The sequence below is a fragment of the Eimeria acervulina genome, genomic scaffold, assembly GCF_000499425.1.
Source record: "Eimeria acervulina Houghton genomic scaffold, Eah_scaff246, whole genome shotgun sequence".
Taxonomy (NCBI): Eukaryota; Apicomplexa; class Conoidasida; order Eucoccidiorida; family Eimeriidae; genus Eimeria; species Eimeria acervulina.
Genome location: NW_013548324.1, coordinates 4,939 through 25,533, shown reverse-complemented (window position 1 = coordinate 25,533; position 20,595 = coordinate 4,939). Strand labels below are relative to the sequence as shown.

Genomic DNA, 20,595 nt, shown 5'->3' with positions numbered 1-20,595 from the left:
TTTGTTGTTGCAGAATTACTGTCTCGAGGCACAAAGTTGGCACGTACGGTCCTTCACAGCTTCTGGCAGAGCTGCAGCAGCAGCACCTCCCAAAGTTGCTGTGGGCTTGGGGCCTGGCAATCCGAACTCAAACAGATGGATGAAGAACCGCAACAGAAACCGCAAATAGACTGCTTTGGCCTGTATGCATGTGGTTTATCTGCACTGCTTTTCAAGGACCTCAGCCCCAGAGGTCAGCCGTCGGTGTGTGTTCTAGACTCACTCCGCTGCTGTTCTGCCGCGTGGATGACTGGAATATGAAATCTGAACCGCTTTTTAGTCCTTCGCAGACTCAGTGCCATTTCTTTCGTAGAATTTGCCTCCAAACATTCGTTAGCGCGTGTTAAGCAGAGGGGTCCCTGAGATTATCAAAACTCCTGACCCCATAGCTCTGCAATGCCACGGTAACTGCCATGTAATTATATGCATTTATGCGGATTATACAGGACCCTGATTAATACTCAGCCTGTGAACATGGTGGTGGTGAACATGGTGGTCATTCATTTGTAGATTTGTGGGAGGCAGCATGCGCTTTTTTCGCTGTCAGTTTACGTTCCTGATACTCAATAGGTGCATACGTCACTTAGTTATTGTTTTTAGAACAGAGACGAACAGTGGGGCTGGAGCGAAGCGGCTGCTCTGGATTTTGTGCCTCTGAGCTCCTAACCGGCTTTCTGTAGAGGGAGGTGGAGTACCCCCTATGAACGTGGTAACGGGTTAACAATTGAGCATAGGCACTTGTCTCAGCTCGCGAAAGGCTAGGCAGCGGCGGGTAAGCTTTTATGTAGCACCATTTAGGGGAGATGAGCGGCACACAAACATTTTTTTTTGTAGCGAGGGGTGCATTTTTGCGGAGCACATTCTGTCATCAATCCAATTTTCTCCACTGGTTGCTTGAAGCTACGCCTGGGATCCGGGAATAAGCGATAGACGATGAGGCGTAGCTTTTTCTGCAGCTATCTTTACACCTTGAGGTCTAATATATCAAAAACACACCAAAGACTGTACGAATGTAGAAAATTTCCTGCTTGTTGCAAGTGGGTACAGTACAAGCGGTCCCAGCGCGTGCATTTGTTGTGGCCCCCGAGGTTCCGAGAAGGATGCAAATTATGCATGAAACCTACAGAATAGAATGAACTAAACTATTTCATAACAAGAATGCAATAAAGTAGACAAATGAAATAAAATGAAGCCGCTCGAGTCGCCGACCTTCCCGCAGGTAGCGAATGAGAAAAAAACATCCACCCACCAGGCCACCGGGTTAAGGAAGTGACGGAAAAATAAACGCTGCAGATATTGGAAACGCTTTAATAAGGAGTTCTACTTTTTTCTTCCCATATGTGTCAGGAGGATAACAACACCGAGCACTGCTAGGCTCGGCTGTCACTAACCAGCCCCTCAGTACAACAACCCCGCCAAGCCACTGCCGACATGGGGGCTGCATGATTTCTTTAAAATCCCGAAATTGTGGATGACAGCTTTTAAAAACAGAAAGAAGAGATTCATATGCTGTGCATGCGGCAGCTAATCTCTGTCTTCGGCCTGCTACGTACCAGCGCCACCGTGTAGTTATTATTACCACTGTCTTTTCCCTTCATGGCACCCGCCTGCTCTCCTGCTGGTTTGCATATAATGAACGAACTGCTGATTGTAACACGCTTTCTTCTAAACTGACCCTCCTTTTCAGAGGGAGACGGCTGGGGGCGCATGCGTACAGCATATTTTATCATGAAGCCCTAATTGCCTTAACCGATGGAGCAGCAGGCGCATTCGCAGCAGCCTCAGGGGCCCTTCCCTGCCCCCGGGGCTACAGATGCGGCTCAGGGGGCCCCACAGAATCTGCCCACAGCAGCACCCAATGCGCCCGCCCCAGCCCCTCCTGGTGCGCAAGAAACAGACCCCCCTCGTAAGCGGCGTCTTCTCTTCCCCAAGGCGCGTCCTAAGAAGATGCAGGAGTTCTTGGGGCGTCGCCTGAACACTTCTGCTGACTCTGCTGAAGTTTCCAAGTTTCGAGCAGTCGACATAGGTGCTGCAGCATCTCAGGGGCAGCAGCAACAGCAGCAGACGCAGCAAACCCCGGGGGGTGAAAACAGCGGAAGCGCAGAAGGAAGAAGAAGCGTCAGAAGGTCATTCGAGGACGCAATGGCAGCAGTGCAAGAAGAAGACGGACCTCACCAGATGCAAAACACTTGCGGGGAAGCAGCAGTGGCACATCAAGAAACGGCAGCAACGAAAAACAATGGGCCAGCAGCTCATGAAGAAGACGCATTAAGTCTTCACAAGCGACAAATGAAGGTCGATGGTGCTGCAGCATCTTTGAATTCAAGCATGGAAGCACGCACCACCCACGAAACCTCTTCAGCCCTCACCAATACACCAGCACCACCGCAGGCAGTTGCCGTGGCAGCGGCGCCGGCAGGCGTTCCCACCACAGGTGCTGCAGCAGGAGCAGCATCAGCAGCGCCTGCGACCCTGTCAGAGTCAACAGCTCTTCTTGATTCTTCTTGCCTGGGTGTGCAGCGGCTGACTCTGAAGTCGCCTACAGGCAATCAGGGGGGAGAAGCTGAAGCTGCGGTTTGTTTAACAGGGGCCCGAAAGAGCCCCCCAGAGAAGAGGCCTTCCTCTGGAGCTTGCGACGGTACAGAAGGAGAAACTGCGTTGCATGCGTTAGGCGACCTGGGGGACGGCGGTTTGGGGCCCTTGAAAGTAGAAGACTTTTCGGGAATTCCCCTCTCCACCCGCCTCCAAAGTAAGGCAATTAAACAAAGAGCGCACGGATGCGACGAAGTTGTGGGGCGTCTGGACGCCTGCGGGAGCTGCGAGGAGAGGGTTAAGTTGTGGGAGGAGCTAATGAAGCCCCACTTCAGCTCGATTCTTAAGGATACGAACGCCCTGATGGGCTCCAAGACAGTAGAACTGCTGCAGGCACTTGTTGGGTGCACGCCAGCAAGGGCAGGAGCAGCAGCAGCTGCTGATGCTGCTGTCTTTCCTGCTGCTGCAGCGCTGCCGCTGCTACAGCAACACGGAAAGCAAATCGTTGCGCAGATATTGTCGAACCCGAAGCACTTTTCTGGTTGCTGCGACGTCTTGCTGCAGCTCAGCAGGGCCTCTGAAGCCTGTGTAGTTGAAACTGTAAACCTCGCAGCTGCGAGTGGCCAGGCGTTGCTAGCTGAGAAGAAAGGAAACGTAGCAGCCATAAAGGGCCAAGGCATTCGCGTTATCGGCAGCAGTTTGGAGCTGCTACTGAAGATGCTTGAAAGCTTCGGCTTGCAACTCGTGGTGGCGGTGGGAGGCGTGCAGAATCTGATGAAGTCCATTGGCGCGTTTGCTGCCTGCAGCGACAAGCGTGTCAGGGGCGCCTTGTCTTCTCTCGCCGCCACTGCTGTGCACTTCACAGGTGCTGCGGCTGGAGACACCGCGGCAGAAGCCGCTAAAAAGACAGTTCTTGAGATCCTGAAAAGCAGCAAATCGATGCAAACGGAAGTGGAAAAACTCGTCGAAAAATTTCGAGCAGAACCACCCTCCCCTCCGTCTCTCTCCATTGCAGGAATGGCAGCCGAAGGGCAAGCTACAGAGAGCCCTCAGACTTCTGGGGGGAGTAGTAGAGGAGGAATGGGAGGGGGGGGGTCCTGTCTGGCTTCTCGTCTCGTGGCAGAGACAGACGTGCTTAAGACAGTTTGTCAGCAGCAGACAGATTGGGTCGTGAGAGCCACAGAAGGGGTGCAGCCTGCCGCACGGGGGGACAAAGAGGCAGAAGAACCCCCGTGGAAGGTCAAGATGCAGGCCTGGCAACAGCTGGAAACTGTCAGTCCCCTCTTCCTCTCTTGCTGCCATCTCGCTGCTGCTGCTGGGGCTGCTCCTGCTGCAGCTGGTGCTGATGCTGCTGCGGTGTCGCCACCAGTTTGTATGCAGAGCACGTACCCGTACTGCTTTTCCTTCGCTTGGTGTGCTGAGTTGTGCGGCATTTCGTTGCTGATGACGTTGCTGCCTCACTCCTCGCCCACGTGTGTTCCTTGCGAGGAAGTGCTCATCAGTCGTCTGTTCGTTTGTTTTTTCTGATTTATTATGCTGCCTTCAGGGGTTGCGGGACTGCGTGTCTCTGTACAAGAAGAACCCGTTTCTGCATCAACAGCTGCTGCCGCTGCTGCACCGCGTGCTTACAGCTGAGCCAACTCTCCCGGTGGTTACCTGCGCTCTGAAGACACTGCAGATGCTTGTTCAACTGCTGTTGCAGCCACTGGGGGGAGAGGGCTCGCAGCAGTTGCAGCAGCAACTGCAGCAGCAACTACGCGGCCTGCTGCCGGACGCTCTAGCGAAGTTGAAGGTCAACAACAGGCCGGTCCAGTCGGCTGCATGCGCGTGCATTGGGACGTATCTTTCCTGCATTCCCTTGGATGTTGTAGTGGGGGACTTGCTGCCAATTAAAGAGAAACTGGCGCATTATCAGAAACTGCTTCTAGACGAAATAACCAAAGCCGTCGAACAGCAGGCGGGTGGTACTTCCGCTTTGCAAAAGGTTGCTGCGCAGCTCCTTGCGGCAGGCCGCGCAGCATCAGACGATGGCAACGCCGCAGTGAGAGCAGCAGGGGTTGGGCTGATTGCTGCTGTTGCCAAGCATGCACAGGGATCTGCCGCAGTGGGGGAGGCTATGCAGAAACTTTCTGAGCCTAAACGACAGCAGCTGCAAAAGGCAATGCAGGCTGTAGGTTCAGCAGCAAAAGGATCCCAGCCTCTGATATCCTCTCCTCGGCGTCTGCCGAACCAGGGAGCTCCAACTCCAGGCGTTCCGTTTTCGCGCATGCGTAGCCGCGGTGCTGCTGGTGCGGTGGCAGCAGCAGGAGCAGCCGCAACAGCACCGGCACCAGCGCAGGCCACTTCAGGTGCTTCTGAGCGAACCGGAGGTGCTGGAGCCTCGGGACCCACCAAAACCACTTTCCGCAAACACGGAAGTGGATCTGTTGGCAATCTCACTGCAAGGGGGCCCCTGCAGCGCTTCACGTCAGCAGGAACAGCAACGGGGTGTCCCCCAGGGGCAGGAACACATGGGGGGGCCGCTGCGGCAGGAGGCCAGTGGGAGGCGCCGCATGCAGCCGCAGGGCTTGAAGAGGCCGAGGCAAAGACCAGAGAACTGCTGCCAGCTGAGCTTCTGCAGAACCTCGAGGCTCCTGCTGGAGTTGAGCGGAAGCGGGCATACGAAGCCCTGGAGCAGTGGTTTCGTCGGCATTGTGATTGTAATATCTGCAAACTTGAGGACGGTCAAATGGATACCGAAGAGGGAGTCAACAGCAGCAGCAGCTGCTGCCGACTGGAAGGGCTCCGCAAGTCGGCTGTTTATGTTTTGCTGCACCTGCGATCCAAGATGAGAGGCTTCAGGGAACGAACCGCCGCTCTGGAAGATGCGTGCATCACGTGTCTACAGGCCATCTTGGGGGGTTTGCTGCCGCCAGGAGAAGCTTCTGCAGTGACAGCAGCAGCAGGGGGAATAGCGGGAGCAGTAGCAGGAAGCAAGGACGCGCTACATTGGGGGAAAATGAGCACTAGCAGGAGCCATTCCACAAGACGACGGCAACTGCCCCCTGTTGATAAGGCCGTCGTCAATGTGGTGCTGGAGCCTCTTGGGGACCGCCTGGGAGATCCGCGCGTGGGCAGCGCTATCGTGACCATTGGGCTTCTCCTAGCGAAATGCGTAGACACCCCAACAACTGTTGCTGCTCAACTCGCTTTTCTCGCCGAAGGCCGTGTGGGGGGAGGCCGCATCATGCACGGTGTCTGTCAGCTGCTGGAGCAGCTGCTGCATCTGTGGGGCCTGACGGCGTTCACTCCACCCAAGCAATTGCTGATGATTGTGCGGCAATTGCTGGAACCCAGCAAGGTGGGAGAGAGGCAGCACAATAGTTCGTAGTCATCCCAACTACCCGGCAAATTGCCTGTCCTCTGGTCCTTTTCTAGCTTTTTCGACAACTCCCGTTGCTTTCTCGAGCAGATATTGCCCGGTGCAGCACCGGGCATGCACACACATGCATCTGCTAGTGCTAGTAGTTCATTGTGGTTTTTCCTTCTTGCACAGGGATCGCGCTCCGTCGTGTTCCCCCTGCTGAAACGCTTGCATGGGGAGCTTGGCGATAAAGCCATGACCGCTATGCTCGTTGCCCACCCACTTCCGGACGAGGTGAAACACGCGCTCAAGCAACAACGACAGCAGCAGCAGCAGCGAGACACGCAGCTGCAGCAGGCACAGCCCGCAGCTGAGGACACAGGACCAGCTTGGGAGCTTGCAATCGCTGCGCTGAGGGCGGGAGCTGCTGCTGCTGCATCGGCAGCTGCTTCGTTGGCCTGCACAGACCCACTGTCTTCGCCTGATGTTCCTTGTGTCTCTTTGGCGGCTTACATCAGCCCTGATCTTCTACAGCGTCTGCAACAAGGACAAGATGAAGAGACGGTCCTCAAAGCGCTGAATGAGCTCATGCATATCTTTGTAAACAAGGTTGGGGGGAGAGTCAAGCCCGAAGGTGCGGCCACGATTTCTCCGTTGAGTCCTTTGCAACAGCCCCCTTTTCTTCTTCCTGCTTGTGTGTACGGGTTTTCGGCTTTCTGCATGTTCCACGTCTCCCTCCGTTCGTGTACAATCAGTAAATTGAGTAATGCCTTTTCAAAATTTTGCGTTCTGGTTGCAATTTTGATTTAGTTGGATACCAGGCAGTCGCCAGGGGGTTTCCTTGGTTCATTGCCTTTCCCTAAAAACCGGCGTCAGAGTATGTATGACATTAATGAATAGACAACTTCAAATTGACTATGCGTGCGTGGGGACTGGTTCTTGCTCGTACTCGTTTCCCCCTTGTTAAATGCCTATGAGCACACAATCGTGCTGTGATGGTGAAAGCTGTTGTTTGGATGCCAAAGAGAGAGTAGAACAACCACAAACGCATCCAGGTCGTCGACCGGTTGCGGCCACGCAACTGCAGCGAAAGCATCATGGTTTCATCGTCACTTGTTAGGAATTTTTTGGCTTACTATTGCTTGCTTGCTGCAACTCAGGGCTCAGCGGTCTCGTGTCGGTGCTGAGAAGACGGCTAGGGGACCCGAATGCGTCTGTGCGGCGGCAGGTATTGCTGACGCTGGTAATTTTCTGTGATCGGCTGGGGGTAGATACTCCCCAAGACGTTGGCTGTGCCGCGACTCCCCTTCCCGCCGCCCGTGTCTACAAACAGATGTTGCCTGCGGCTGCTGAATGCCTCTGCGACTCAGATAAAAAGGTAAACGTCCGTTAGCTTCCGTTAACGATCATAGACGTCCCTCATCGTGTAGCAGGCGCACAAGCTGCTTTCCCGTATTTTTGCTCTATCTACTCCTTGGAAGCCATTATCTAATGCTATTTCACACCATGTGGCAGATGCACTGGGACGAAAGCCTAGTTTCTGCCGGCGTGTTGGGTTTTCTAGGCTATTGTTCCAGCGCACTTGCGGGAAGAGACACAAGGCGTCATGTCGCTCGGCACACGGCCTTGGAAAATAATGGAAAAAATGCATGGAGTGCTGTTTCAGTTGTTTTGCCTCGTTTTCCTTTCATTTCCAGGTTATGCAGGCAGCTTACATCGCAACGGCTAAGTGGATGACTGCTTTGGGTCTCGCGGATTCGCTGACGCTACTGAGCCCCTTCCTATCCAGCAGCAACAGCAGCAGTGCAATGTCCACTTCTGTCTCTCAGAGACCACTCGCCGGGGCAGTTCTGCGGCGCCCCTTCTCTATCGGTTTGTCGGGAGCCATGTTGCAGCAGAAGAACTCCAAGATACGAGAGGCGCTGTTTGCTCTGTTGGGAGTTGTCATGCCGATGGAATCCTCGCAGAAATCTCTGTTGCTTTTGTCCCTTGTACCGCACCTTCTGGATGCGGTGCTTCCGCAGCTCCGCGGAGAAAGTAATGTAGGCTCGTCTGCAGCCAACTCTCTGCTGTCGCTTGTTCACGAGGCCTGTCCGTCTGAATCCATCGTAGAAGTGATGCAGCAGAGACTGTCAGGGCAGCCGCTGGCAGGCCAATCAGCAGAGGCTGCACTCAAGCAGCTTCTCGTCCCTTCCGAAACCCTCATGCTTCTGCTTAAAGCACAGCAGGAAGTTCAGGCTTCGTTGCGGGATCCCCTCTGGAAGACGGGGTACTCGCCAAGCTCAACCAGCACAAGGAAAGCCCAGCTGCAGCAGCAAGACTCCCACCATAAAGCTATGGATCTTGTTTCGGAGGAATCGACTCGGGCTACCACACCCGCCGTTGCCCCTGACGCATCAGCGGGAGCCCTTTCTTCTGACGTTAGTCCTTTGGTTCTCTCAACGCGCTCCCAGCGAATCCAGAGAAGCAGTGGAGCGGGGTTTGCCACCCTGAGGCGACAGCCCGTTTCTCTGAGGGAAGAATTGTACCACGAACTCAGGGGACGTGTCGAATCCAATCTCTTGTTGTTGATGTTTCCGTCCCATGGCTCTTCAGTAGTGGGAAGCAACAAACAAGCAGTGCCCGAGTTATCGCAGCTCAAGTCTGTCTGTGATGCGTGGAAGCCCCTCTTTGGCATGGAGGGCGGCGCATCTGTCTCCGCCGGACAGTCTGAGTCTCGCATCCACCCATTACAAGGGGAAAAGAGCATTACGGACCTACTTCTAAAGTGGATAGCATTTTGGTAAGCTGCCGCTGTGCTGACGATCTCACTGTTTACTCTCAGCCATAACGGCAACGGAACGCGTACCTGTATACTTCATATATCAGGCGCTTCCGGCGAGGCAACTACTGTGCCACTGCGCAAGGCCTCGCAAGGTTACCGTCTATGCTGCGGGTGTAGAGGACCGTTGCGACTCTCTGCTTTTGCGGGGTGGGTGTGCAGCCTGGCAGAAGTTCTGCAACAACCGCGGACTGTCCAGACGCAGGAGTCTCTTTGTGTGCTGCTCCAGTTGCTGCAGTTAGTGATGCAGCCATACAAGTGCCTGCGCGTAGCTCTGCCTCTCTATGAGCAACAGCAGATCTTGCAACAGCTACTGGATGCTGCTTTTGCTTGCGCTGCTACTCCCAACGCAAAGGCAACAACAACACCGAAGTCCGCATCGAAGCAGCCACGCCAGCTCGTGCGCGAGACCCTCCTGCTGCTAGCAGCGATTGTGGAAGACCGTCCTAGGTTTCTCTCTGCAGTTCATAGAAGCCTCATCCGTTGCAAAAGCAAAGAGTGAGTTGGTCCTTCTCTATTAAGCATGCCTTGAAGGGATGTGGCGTCAGGTTGACGAGTAGTCTGCTGCAGGAAGAAGAATATTTGCACCAGTTCCTTGGTCCTGCCGCCCTTCTGTTTCAACACGCCGCTAGCAACTCTGATATGTTCCACTTCCGTAGTTTCAAGAGGAATGACAGTGGAATGTTCAACGTTTGCTCAGGTTGCTTGTAGACTTGATGGCTGCGATGACTCGCGCCCTGGGACAGCATGTGCAGATCCAGCTGCAGTCCAGGGGGGTTGGTGCGTCTTGCAACGAGACACTGAGTGACTTTCTTTCGCAGCAGTGCGCTGCCCGCTTCTTTGCCCTTTTCACGGATCCAAGGGCTTCAATCGAACAACGAGGCTTGGCCTTTGATTTCCTCGTTCTGTGCAACTTGGCACTGAAGGGAGGGACCCTGCAGTAAGTGCCCCTGCTATAGCCAGTGATTCAATTAGTTGTTTACGCCACATGCGCCATATTTATGACAACTGCACGCTCCTCACTCAGAAGATAGACTAGAGACAAAAGGCGCGCAGTCTTCACATATTGATACGCAGTGGACTCCTTGTGCGATATTTGCTCGTAGCTTGTTACCGTCCCTCTCTCCTGAATGCCGGGCTCGACTTGTGGAGGCCACTAAGCAGATAGCAGCTTCCGGACTTTCTCAAGGCCGGCTCGAAAGTCTGCTTGCCCGCTATGGGGACGGTTGCAATAGTGCGGGCGAGGAGTCTACAAATCAGCCCAGTCTAGCAGCATCACCTCCGATCGGTCCACCCTCACAGGCAGCGGGTAGGGCTCGTATAGCACGCTCTTGCATGACCATGAAAGGCAAAGCTGCTTTGTGCGCATGCCGAACATGTAAGTGACAGTGTTTGTTTGCGTGAGTTGTTGATTTTTACTAAGTAACTGCTGCAGATACAGGACATGTGGACACAAAGCTCCCAGGCTCCGACTTCAGCGACCCGAACAGTGTCAGCGTGCAGCAAACAGCAGGCGGTAGGCAATTAAAGACGAGGAGCACTGTAGAGCAAGACTACTGCTAAGGAGCGCCTTGACCCAATAATACGTTGTGCTTACTCCACTTGTCACCGCGGTTCTTCACTTCGGTGAAGCCTTTTCGCGTTGTTGCAGTGCGCACCAGTGATCCGCATTGGCGTGTGCGAGTGGCTACGCCTACGGGTACGCATGTAGCGGGAGGGCCCTGTATTGCGGAAGGCTGGGTTTGCTTGCGTTGTGCTGCTTCAGCTGTTGATGCTTCTAGTGACACGAAGACCGTCAAGACCGCTAGTTTGGATTCTGCCTCCTCTGCTTTGGTGCATGCAGTGGCAGAGGCAGATGCCTTGCTGCAGACGGGGGAAGAAGAGCTTCGCCAGCAGGCTAGTGCTCTGGAGGGTTGGCTAACAGCCGCAAGAGAGCTGCGTATGAAAAGTAAATCAGCCGGTGCTGCCTTCGCCATTCAGCGTGACTCAACGCTGTGGAAACCCGAAGGCGCCGTGCTCAGAACCGATCCGACGAACAGCCAAACGACTGACGATGGGCAAAGGGCATCCAATGTCCCGGTTGAATTGCTCTGCTGTCTTACGGCTCTAAAGACGTGGTGCGCAGAGCTGAAATTGAGGTCCTTGCCGCGAGCTGCCTTTGGAGCCCACTCTTTGCTTTTTCTGCTGACGTCGGCTCCTCCGAACCCAAACAGCTCGGCAGCAACGGCAGCGACAAAAGCGGCAGCTGCTGCTGCTCAGGCTGCCGTTGATGGAGTACATGGAAGGTCAACGGAAGGCAGCAAGCAGCAGCCGGAGGCTGATCAATCGGTGACCCGTCGGAGTAGCCGCCAGTATATTCAGCTGACATCCGTCGGCGAGACAGTGATGAGCGCTCATCCCCTTAGTTCCCACTTTGTGCTTGATGGAGTCACCAAGGCCCTTGAATTCTTTTTCGAGCCGCAACACTATAAAACGTTGTATGGTGCTGGCCTGAGTCTCCAAGGTGCGGCGTCAACCTTGCTAATTGCTGAGGCCATTACACGCTGGCGCATGCAGTCATACAGATCCTCAGCTAGCTCTTCCTCCTATAAGCAGAAGCAAATGAAGCCCTCCGAGCTGCGGGACGGTGTTTTGGTGCCACTCCCCGATAAAGACTTGCTGCAGAAGTGCTGCAGCTGCCTCCTCCTTTGCATGGGAAGATACCAGGACTATCTCTACAAAAGTCCAATCGCCGTCCGTTTTTCCTCTGTAGCAGGCTCTTTTAGCAATTGCACATCTTGCTTTCTAGAAGCGCAGATGCGCTTCTGCAGGCGATATGTGAGGTTGGTTGTAGCGTGTGCGGGGTGAACATTCGACGCAGATGGACTCACGTCTTGGCTCCGTGCGCTACTTGGTAACATTTCTTCTAAATCAGGTCTTGGGGAGAAGTATTCTGCAAGGGGATATTCGTGTTCTGTAAGCCGCTTCCTTTCCTCTGCGTTAGTTGCCCCGCTAGCTTGGCTCACGAGAAAACCACCTGCGATATGCGTTTAATATGAAACGTTAGAGATGTTCCACGTACTGCCGTTTGGCCTGCCAGTCCATTCCTTCATTTCACCCGATGATTCAGTACGTGCATTCCTTTAACAATCTCGTGGTGTTTTGGCACTGCAGATCATGTATCGCTGAATGCTGCTTTTCACTGGCAGCCCAAAATATGGGCAGCGTTTCCCAGACCGCCCACCGGAAGCACACCGAGACCTTATGGCGCCTTGTCAGCAAAATTCACAAGAAGGCAGTGCCACTTTTGGAGAAGCATGCAACAACGGATCTCCAGCTGCGCGAGGTTTCGGGTGTAGAACTGGCAGAGGCGGAAGAACGACACCGTGTTGAGGCTCTTTGTATCCTTGACCTCATTAGCGTAAGTATGTAGAACACGCTGAAGATCGAACAGGGTTTATGAACAAGAGCCTTGCGCGAAAGATGTGTGCGCTTCTGTCTGGGATATTTGCTGGCTGTGCGCTAAATGCAGACAGTTGTGGCATCACTTTCTCGCCTAGAAGGCGCCTATCATGCTGCAAAGCTTCTTATAGAACAGCGTCAACAGCAGTGCATGCAAAGCCGAAAGCAAACGGAGGAACGTGGCCTACAGTCGAATTACGAAGGGCGCGAAAGTTTGCTCATGTCGCTTCAGAGAGACAGGCTGATGTTTCTTCTCCACGCCAAACTCTTCATGCATTCATTCGTAACTTTGTGGTACGCGAAACTTGACGGTGTAGTTCTTCCCCTCAAAGGTTGTCTTCTGCACATATTCTTAAGTTAATTGAGATTTCCGAGCGTACTCTCGCTACAGCACGCAAGACTCTGAGTGACTTAAGATTATCCTCGGCGGTCACCGTTGAGGCACGCTGTAAAATGCATCATTTCATGTTGTATGGTGCATTGGTTTGCAGCCCAACACTTTTGGGTGTTCACCTGGAGGCAGCAGGAATAACAGAGTCAGCGCAACGGAGTGAACGTCTGGAGCGTCTACTTCGCAGTAATGGTATAGACGAAGAACACGAGGTTCAGATGCGCACCGAGGAATCCTCTTCATTTGCAGCGGATACAGATAGGTCGTTGCCGCAGGTTAGAGGAGCAGAAGAGGCATGCAGAGGGCTAAGCAACTTCTCGTGTGCAGCGAGTGCTGCCACAGCGACAGCGCGTGTTAGCGAGCTTGTGGCACTCCACCGGAGGTCTCTAGAAGAAGCAGAAAGAACACAGTCCGAAGACTGCGCGATGCAAGTTGACTCGCCACCCTCAAACGACAACGACAATTCATCAATGGTAGACTCTTTCCTTAAGGTGAGTGAGCTCATCTCAATGCAGCACCATAGATCGTTGATCACTCTGCCTATGCAATGCAGATGCATCTCCGCAGATTGAATGCCGCACATTCTGCAAGATGCTCTCGAATGAAGTATACTCTTTGCTGTGGCTGGACGAAGGTGCTCTGTAAGCAAGAGGCGTTTTCGCTATAACTTTTTCCCTGGCTGCCTGTGGCGGCTATGGCAAGGGATTTCACGTCGTGATGCAGGAAATACTGTGCGGGGCCATTTACCGTGCGTCGCGCAGCTATTCCATCTGTTTAGTGTCTGCGCTGATCAGGAAAAACGGGAAGCAGTCCAGGCGCTTCTTGTTCGGGGAGGCATTGATCCGTCGAAGGTAGGTGACTTTTGGAAGCGGTTGGGATGCCCCTCCGGAAACCTATTGATGCCGCCTCGACCAGGCAGGCCAGTAGCAATTCCTTTATGCTAGACCCCGTTTAATCAAGGCTATACCATACAGAACTGTCAGCACCCCGGTTTAATATCGCAGCAATCAATATTCACTTAACGTCGATGCCGCTTAAGTGGGTTTCCTGGGACGTCTGAGGGCTGCATTTCCCTTCCGGGCCCCCGGGTGTTGCATGGCCGAGGCGACAGATGCAGAGTGCCTACCTTAGGCTCCATCCCGTTTGCTTCTGTGTTGGCTTTTCAGGATCAGAAGGTTGGCCCGTTTGGTGGTAGCGCGCTACGTCGGCTCTGCTCCGGTGGTCATTCGATTGAGCAGCAGCCCTATGACAGCAGCGATGATTTTATGCTCCACCCCTTTGTGCAGAAAGTTCGAGAATGCCTCTTGTCTCCAGCCCAGCAGCACGCATTGCTACAGAATCATTCCAGAGTGCCTCCACCACCAGATGGCCTTGGGGATTTAACTCTCAATGGTTTGCAAATGCTCCGATTCTGCGCTGGCACCTCAGCGGCTCTTCCTCACCACAAACTTGCAACGCTGAGGGCTGAAGCAGCAAACCGTGATTGCGTCCCAACAGATTGGCTAGATCTCGGGGCAATAGGTCGGTCATACAAGCTCGACCCGCAGCCGTCACATGCAAGTTCCAGCGTTCTAAACCCACACTCTAATACAGCTGAAGCGCCTCACTTGAATTCGGTCAGTTGCACTTACAAAGAGCCTTCTGATGTGGGGAAGGCTCAGCGGAGCGGGACGCTTGCTAATGTAACAGGAAGTCGAGACAATGGTTGCTTCGCGAATGATGCTAACGAACTGACGGCAGACAGAAACGCCGTTGCTGATTCCGCTGGCTTGGGTAGTGGTCCAACGCTTGCGAGAAACTGCGATGCCACTGTTAGAGGCTCAGAAACTTCATCCATATCACGACTTATAAGGCCTGCTCCGCAGCGGCCAGCCAGAGGTTCTTCCGGGCGCACCAACTCTATGCGAGATGTGGATGCGCATCCATGCGAATTGCCTCTCACTCCGGTAACCGCTTCAAGATTACCCGAGTGTAGAACTGCCAGACCTTCCGTCCCCTCAGCTTCTCCAACCGGTTCACACGAGAGGCATATGCGCAGTTCTAGCATCTTAACCAGGCGCCCCAGGAGACCAGATTCAATCTGCTTCTCCCAGCCTACCAGCACTGATCCACAGTGAGATGCTGTCAATGCAGTTGTGCTTTCCTTCTGCTTTTGCCCTGTTTCTAGGGTGTTCATCCCATTTTCTACTTTTCCTACGGGTTGAATTAACTTAGTTGTTTGGCATCAATCCAAGTTCCTGGAGGATTTCAACTCATCGCCAAGTAAAGTTTAGCGTTTTGCCTTGGCGAAACGGCAGATATATGTAAGCACAGAGCACCAATTGATAATTAGCGTCTCTTCACGCTTAAAATTTACTGATGATGGGTATCGTATCTTAGTTCACCTATCTCTTCAGGCATAAATAATTTTGCCGGGAGGGGGCTCGTGCAAATTAGCGGGAAATTCTGGTAGCATTGAGCTCTTCATAATTTTCTAGGTATATTGCAATACAACCCTAACGCCTTCCGACGGCAGGGAGGTGCTTTCATGCCCCTCCTTGTCATCGGAAGGCATTAGCATACATATATATATATATATATATATAGGGCATGTACTGACGTACAAAAGCGAGCCCAGAAAGGCGCCATCCACCAGGAGCAGCTACATTTCAGTCCAGAACCCAGGTGCAAATATGCGGGAGCCAACAGTGCAGCCACTAGAACCTTCGCCCGTAATGCAGGTAAATTCAAACAAGTTGCTGGCCATTGAGTGCTTCAACAACCTATAGTTCGAGCGATAGTGAAAACGAAGGGTGGAATGGTGCTGCTTTCTACCTCGGGGACACTAGGTAGTAAGTACTATGGGGTAGCTCTAAACTCCGTCATTGATCCCGCCTTAATTCCTTTTATGTCTATAGAAAAAAGGCGAAACCGTTTCATTCGAAATGCCATCGTTAGTAAGTACGGATTTAGAAGTGCAAGGATCGCCTTCCTCAGTTGCATGGATCAGGTCTCGACAACGGAACAACACCAAACCAAAGCACGTAAGCGGATAACCTCCAGAATAAGTGTTAGCAATAGAGTGTTATTTCGACGGTTTGCTTGGGTTTCACGAGCTACACAACTGGGGCCTCCTCCAGGGACGATGGTGCTACTGCATCGACTTGGGGGCTTGTGCGACTGTTCACGTGGCAGGCGCCGAATATAGTTCTGCATTGACCCTTAGAAATTTTGTGTGAATAAATGAGTGCAATTTTGAGCTGAAGTAGCATAGCAGGGTGGGAGGTTTGCATTGACCTCGGCCGATTAGCGCATTTTCGTGCACGGCGAGCAGCGCACCGCTCGGGGGGGCTTTGCCGGTGTCCAGCGGAATCTGAAAGTGTATTGATTAACCAGCTACTTACATGACAGATTTGCAAGAGCAAATTAAGACTCTCCAGAAAATGTCCCAGCATTGTGGAGTCCAGGTGGGTGGCGTAGCCGCGGCTTCGTAGACGAATAGTCCGTTGGTTCCTAAGGACAGGCCTTCCGCAAACTCCTAATTAGATACGCACCATGCAGCCGCATGGAAATCGAAAAGAGCTGCACGTACTGTAGGGACCTGGAGATACAGATTGCTTTCCTGAAGGGTGGCTACCCGTGCGGTGTCTGTGTCGCAAGTTTTCTCTGGGCCACTGCGCGGCGGCGCAAGGAGTGAGTCAAAACATGAAGTCCATCGCTTCTCCCGAAGATGCTCGCCGCATCGAATCCTTTCGATTCGTTGCTTTGGAGAGGTAAAAGCGCAGCACAGCAGTTTTCCTTGGATGCGTTACTTCTCGCGTAAATGTGTTGACACCTAGAATCCAAAGACTCTTCATACCTGGCTCCGGTTTATTCAGAGGAAAAGATACTTGGCGCGATGGTTCGACTGTTCCCGTCGCGACCACCAGAGATACATACAGAAAGGATATATCGACACCAATGAACGCTCCGGCCTGGGATGTAATGGAACACAAGGTCCTCAGGTTCTTTAGCTACTTCAACGAGCACGTCGACGAATCAAGAGCTGAGAATTACCGCAGCAGGCCCTGTGAAATACTGTATTACCTGGAGGTGCGAGCTAATATATAGTTGCAATGACCTTTTCTACTACCCCAGGCGAATCTGTACTCATTTTGGTACCATCTTCCATGTGATTCATTTTATCATAGGACGATACACTGGAAATCATCGAGCCAAAGATCGACAACAGCGGCATGAACAGCGGATCTTTAATTAAGAGACATCGATTTCCTAGCGCGGCTGATCCTGAGAAGCTTGTGTCTCCGGCAGACCTGCGTGTCGGCACACCGTTCACAGCATACGGAAAAACATTTGCAATAACGGCATGTGACGCATTCACAAGGGTAGGACTTCCTTTGAGCTCCCTGTGTTAGCAACAAAAAAAATGGCTCATCCAACGGAGTTTTGACACCTTGATGTAGAACTTCAGTACGCTATATTCTTAAGTACTGAGTTGTGTTTTTGTGAAGGAGTGGTACAGGGTCTCGGGAATGAACCAGCCATCCAACTGTACCGTAGATCTTCCGGGCAGTGCTGGTTATTCATGCCGCATGATGCAGAACAAGCACCACACACAGAAGTATGGCGTCCACGCAAGCGGAGCCCTTCAATCTGCCGTGCTGCGAGGGCTCAACCACATTGAATGGCTAGGATCCTGCATGCTGGTGTGTGCGGTTGCAGAGCAGCACCAAATCCATACAATCAATGCATCGACGACTTCTTCGAACGCGTTGAAAGCCCTGAGCCGGTATGGAAGTCAGCGTGTGTTTGACTAGAGCAATAGGTTTCTTCACACTCAACTGAGTCGGCTCGCTGCTATAACGTTTGGCCTGCAGGTCTGCAGATTTAGGGCCTTCTTCGACGACGATTTTACAAATGTGATTGAGAGGCGAATGTACACAATATTGTATTTCCCTAGGTATGCATGGCAAAACTAAGATTCCTACTAGCTTTGCGCATCGGAGGGGCAACCGGCCTGTGCACCAGATGAGACGCTGGTATTTGCAATAATTCCTTAGAGATGTCGAGCTTCTGTGGATTTTGTGACCATTTAGAGATGACACACTGGAAATTCGAGAGAACTTGCCTCCTCTTGGAGGAAACCGGTTTACAATATTCATTAGTAGAAGAAAATTGCTCAAGGGTGGGGCAAGGAATATGGCCAAGGTCTAATTCTATATAGCAGAAAGGTTGACCCTAAATACGGCCTATCCTTATAACTATGCCTAACAGAGCATGCGCGCAGGAGATGCCTTAAGCGTGGGACCATCGTATCCGCGTCCTCCCGAAGCAACATATTTCAAGCTGCTGGATTTCAAAGTAAGAGAATGGAATGGCCTATTGAATGGGCGGCGTGCCAGTGGGATGCATCTCTAAAAATTCCTTGCTACTGTCTACGGAAGCATCTGTTCTGTTAGGTTGGTTCGGCGGTGACAATAGCGGACCGGGAGTTTTTCATATACGGTGCTGACCCCTTTACTATGTCTTACGTCAAGTGGGTTGCCCTGGTTGGACCCAATCTCTGCAAGCCCAACGTCTTCAGTGAATTGCAAAAACCTGTGCAGAGAAGACCAGCTGAGTCAGCTAATGTTGGGGGCGTTTCTGTGGCAGAGATACTCTGGGTATAGAGCTTCAAGAACCAATCAATATTGGAGTTTGTGAGATGCCAAGCCAGCCGTCGACTTCCGCAAAGCGGAGAAGCCGCAAAGAGGCCAACCCAGTGTCTTCGAAACGTGATCGGAAGGGAGGACCGTTGTTTGTGAAGGCCACGATTGCAGACATGATATGCCCTGATGCTTTTGGCAGAGAAGTGTACATACTGTTCTATCCCGAAGAAAAATATGTTTCTGTCTTTGAACCCAAAGTCGATGGGTAAGTTCAAGACCCCACTCCAAAATAATTAGACTACGACTCCCGCTGGCTATTCTCTGCTGCAAGCTTGATGCAATGGAAAGACTCAATGCTTTCAGGCAAAGCAAAACAGGTGGGGAGAAGCTACTCCAAAAATCCGTATACTTCAATGAAGATGCAGGGAGACCTTTCGACGCCGGCGATTTCGTCGTAGGGTAAGGTCCACTGTAGTGATTGCGCTGGTTCTTTTCTGTTTGGTTTCTGAAAACATCCTCATTGGGAGGTGATAGGCCAAGACGCTAATTTCTTTGCAGGTCCACAGTCACAATAAACAGGCAAACATTCAGAATTACAAGCGTATCTGACCTCTCCGGACGTCCTTCCCAAGAAGGAGATTTTGAACCGGACCAAGCGCGCGTCCTCTTGCATCTCAGGCGTCTGTGGGACGGTCTCCGTGGAAACGATATCAAAGCAGGCCAAATGTTCACCGCATGCGATGAGGTGCCGTGAAAAATAGCTTAGCGTTTTCACCTCAAATTCGCTACCGGAAGGCCCATGTACATTCACAGTTAGCTCGTTGCAAACTGTGAGATGAAGTTGATGCAATTAGGATGTTCTTGGAATCGAATTTTCAGCGACGCAAAGGGTATCTGACATTTCAAGATTTCCAAAATGCACTGGAACGCTTTGGCTACTCAATATCTGAGCAGGTATGCGCTTAGTGCAGAAGGGACGAACAGTGACTTGTTTTTACAGCACAACCGTCGAGCCAACAAATGCTGTAGTGAACTGGCTTTCAGGACGCCCTCCTGATGTCGAGGTACTTTGACACCACTGGAGATGGGAAAGTAGACTACGAAGAATTCTGCAAAGGGATGTTGGAGCTGCAGGGGGTATTTTTGTCCAAGAGCCAACGTCTTAATGAAACTGTCCACAGTGTGAGTGAGCTCCTAGCCGTTTGCGACCACTGACAAGGGGGATCGAGTTTTCATTGCCCTTTGAACTGGCATTGCCCCAGTATCCTTACTTTGCCTCTTCCTTCAGAATATCCAAGCGTACAGGGAAACAGCAAAGCTCGAATCTATGAAGCTTGAAGATACAAAAGCCATTAAGCAAAGCTTCAAGAAGCTTCAGTCAGTCATTCAATGTTAACTTCAGTATGCATGCAGTGTTGGCACCTCCAACGCTGTCCTCCCATATGACGTAGCGTATAGTTTACTTTCACCAGGCAGGAATTCCGTGCGACGTCAGGGCCCGTTTGTACCAGCAACCTCGTCTTCTCCAGTTGCTTATCAAAGAGTTTTCTCGATCATCCCTTGGACGAAAGGTTTCTGTGGATGAAGCAGTCGGAGTTTTCGGCCGCTGTGGTAAGAGTGTCAGAAGTAGTTTGGGGGTGCTCGCAAACCGCTCACAAATCGCTTCAGGAGTTTCGGTGTATATTTCGAGCAAACCCAATGCCCATTTTACTTTCAAACAGGCTTTGAGCACTCACTGGAGGAGATAAGATGGATAGTTGAAGAATTGCTGCCGCAAGCAAAAGATAACGTCATCGACTATATTGACCTCATAAGCGTGGGACACTGGCACCTGCCTCCGCAATACGCATAGACCGTTTCTATTCACCAGGCTGATATACTGAAGGCGTTCGAATCCTAATTTGATCCGGCTGCAGACACGAATGCGCGGAAATTCGTCTTTTTGTATCTTGTCTTACAGGTCTTAAAGTCGACGTGCCGTGGAGTATAGCAGCAACTCGTACAAATCAACTTACTATCGTGGCGGCAAAGACCTCTACAGGCTCCCCGTTCAAATGAAGTCGTGTGCGCTTTCTGGTCACGTTGGGAAGCGAATGCTTTGCTTCTTCACTGCACCAATCGCTACAAAGGAAAACTTTACAATTAGCTAAGATCTCTACACATTCCACATATTTGTAAACCTACAGGAAGTCCCCAAGGAACGTTTTGAAAAGGATTCTTTGCTTCCCAACCTAGAACCGCTGAGGAACTGTTTGCTATTGCTATTTGAAAGCGGCTGGTAAAAGACAACAGCCGCAATGAATGATGCGCATACACGGTGTTAACAGCCTGGACACATTCTTGTCTTAAGGAGAGAAGGGACTGCAAGCCCCTTTTCTGTAGGTGCTTTAACACTCAACTC

At 52.1% G+C, this 20,595-nt stretch overlaps 2 protein-coding genes across 2 annotated transcripts; both read left to right on the top strand.

The window, feature by feature from the left end:
• Window positions 1-1,791: 1,791 nt before the first annotated feature.
• Window positions 1,792-14,684, top strand: EAH_00028180 (hypothetical protein, conserved; the record flags this gene model as incomplete). The annotated part of the gene is made up of 16 exons (XM_013392677.1): window positions 1,792-3,843; window positions 4,118-5,911; window positions 6,107-6,548; window positions 7,075-7,292; window positions 7,612-8,696; window positions 8,898-9,233; window positions 9,436-9,675; window positions 9,842-10,044; window positions 10,159-10,251; window positions 10,501-11,238; window positions 11,596-11,690; window positions 11,815-12,135; window positions 12,247-12,470; window positions 12,668-13,058; window positions 13,362-13,418; window positions 13,734-14,684. The coding sequence occupies 16 exons, from the start codon at window positions 1,792-1,794 to the stop codon at window positions 14,682-14,684; spliced, it is 9,240 nt and encodes a 3,079-aa protein (XP_013248131.1).
• Window positions 14,685-17,823: 3,139 nt separating this feature from the next.
• On the top strand, window positions 17,824-20,252 carry EAH_00028170 (hypothetical protein; the record flags this gene model as incomplete). Its single annotated transcript, XM_013392676.1, has 7 exons — window positions 17,824-17,907; window positions 18,006-18,082; window positions 18,199-18,459; window positions 18,873-18,939; window positions 19,074-19,148; window positions 19,239-19,380; window positions 20,155-20,252. The coding sequence occupies 7 exons, from the start codon at window positions 17,824-17,826 to the stop codon at window positions 20,250-20,252; spliced, it is 804 nt and encodes a 267-aa protein (XP_013248130.1).
• Between the last annotated feature and the right edge of the window lie 343 nt (window positions 20,253-20,595).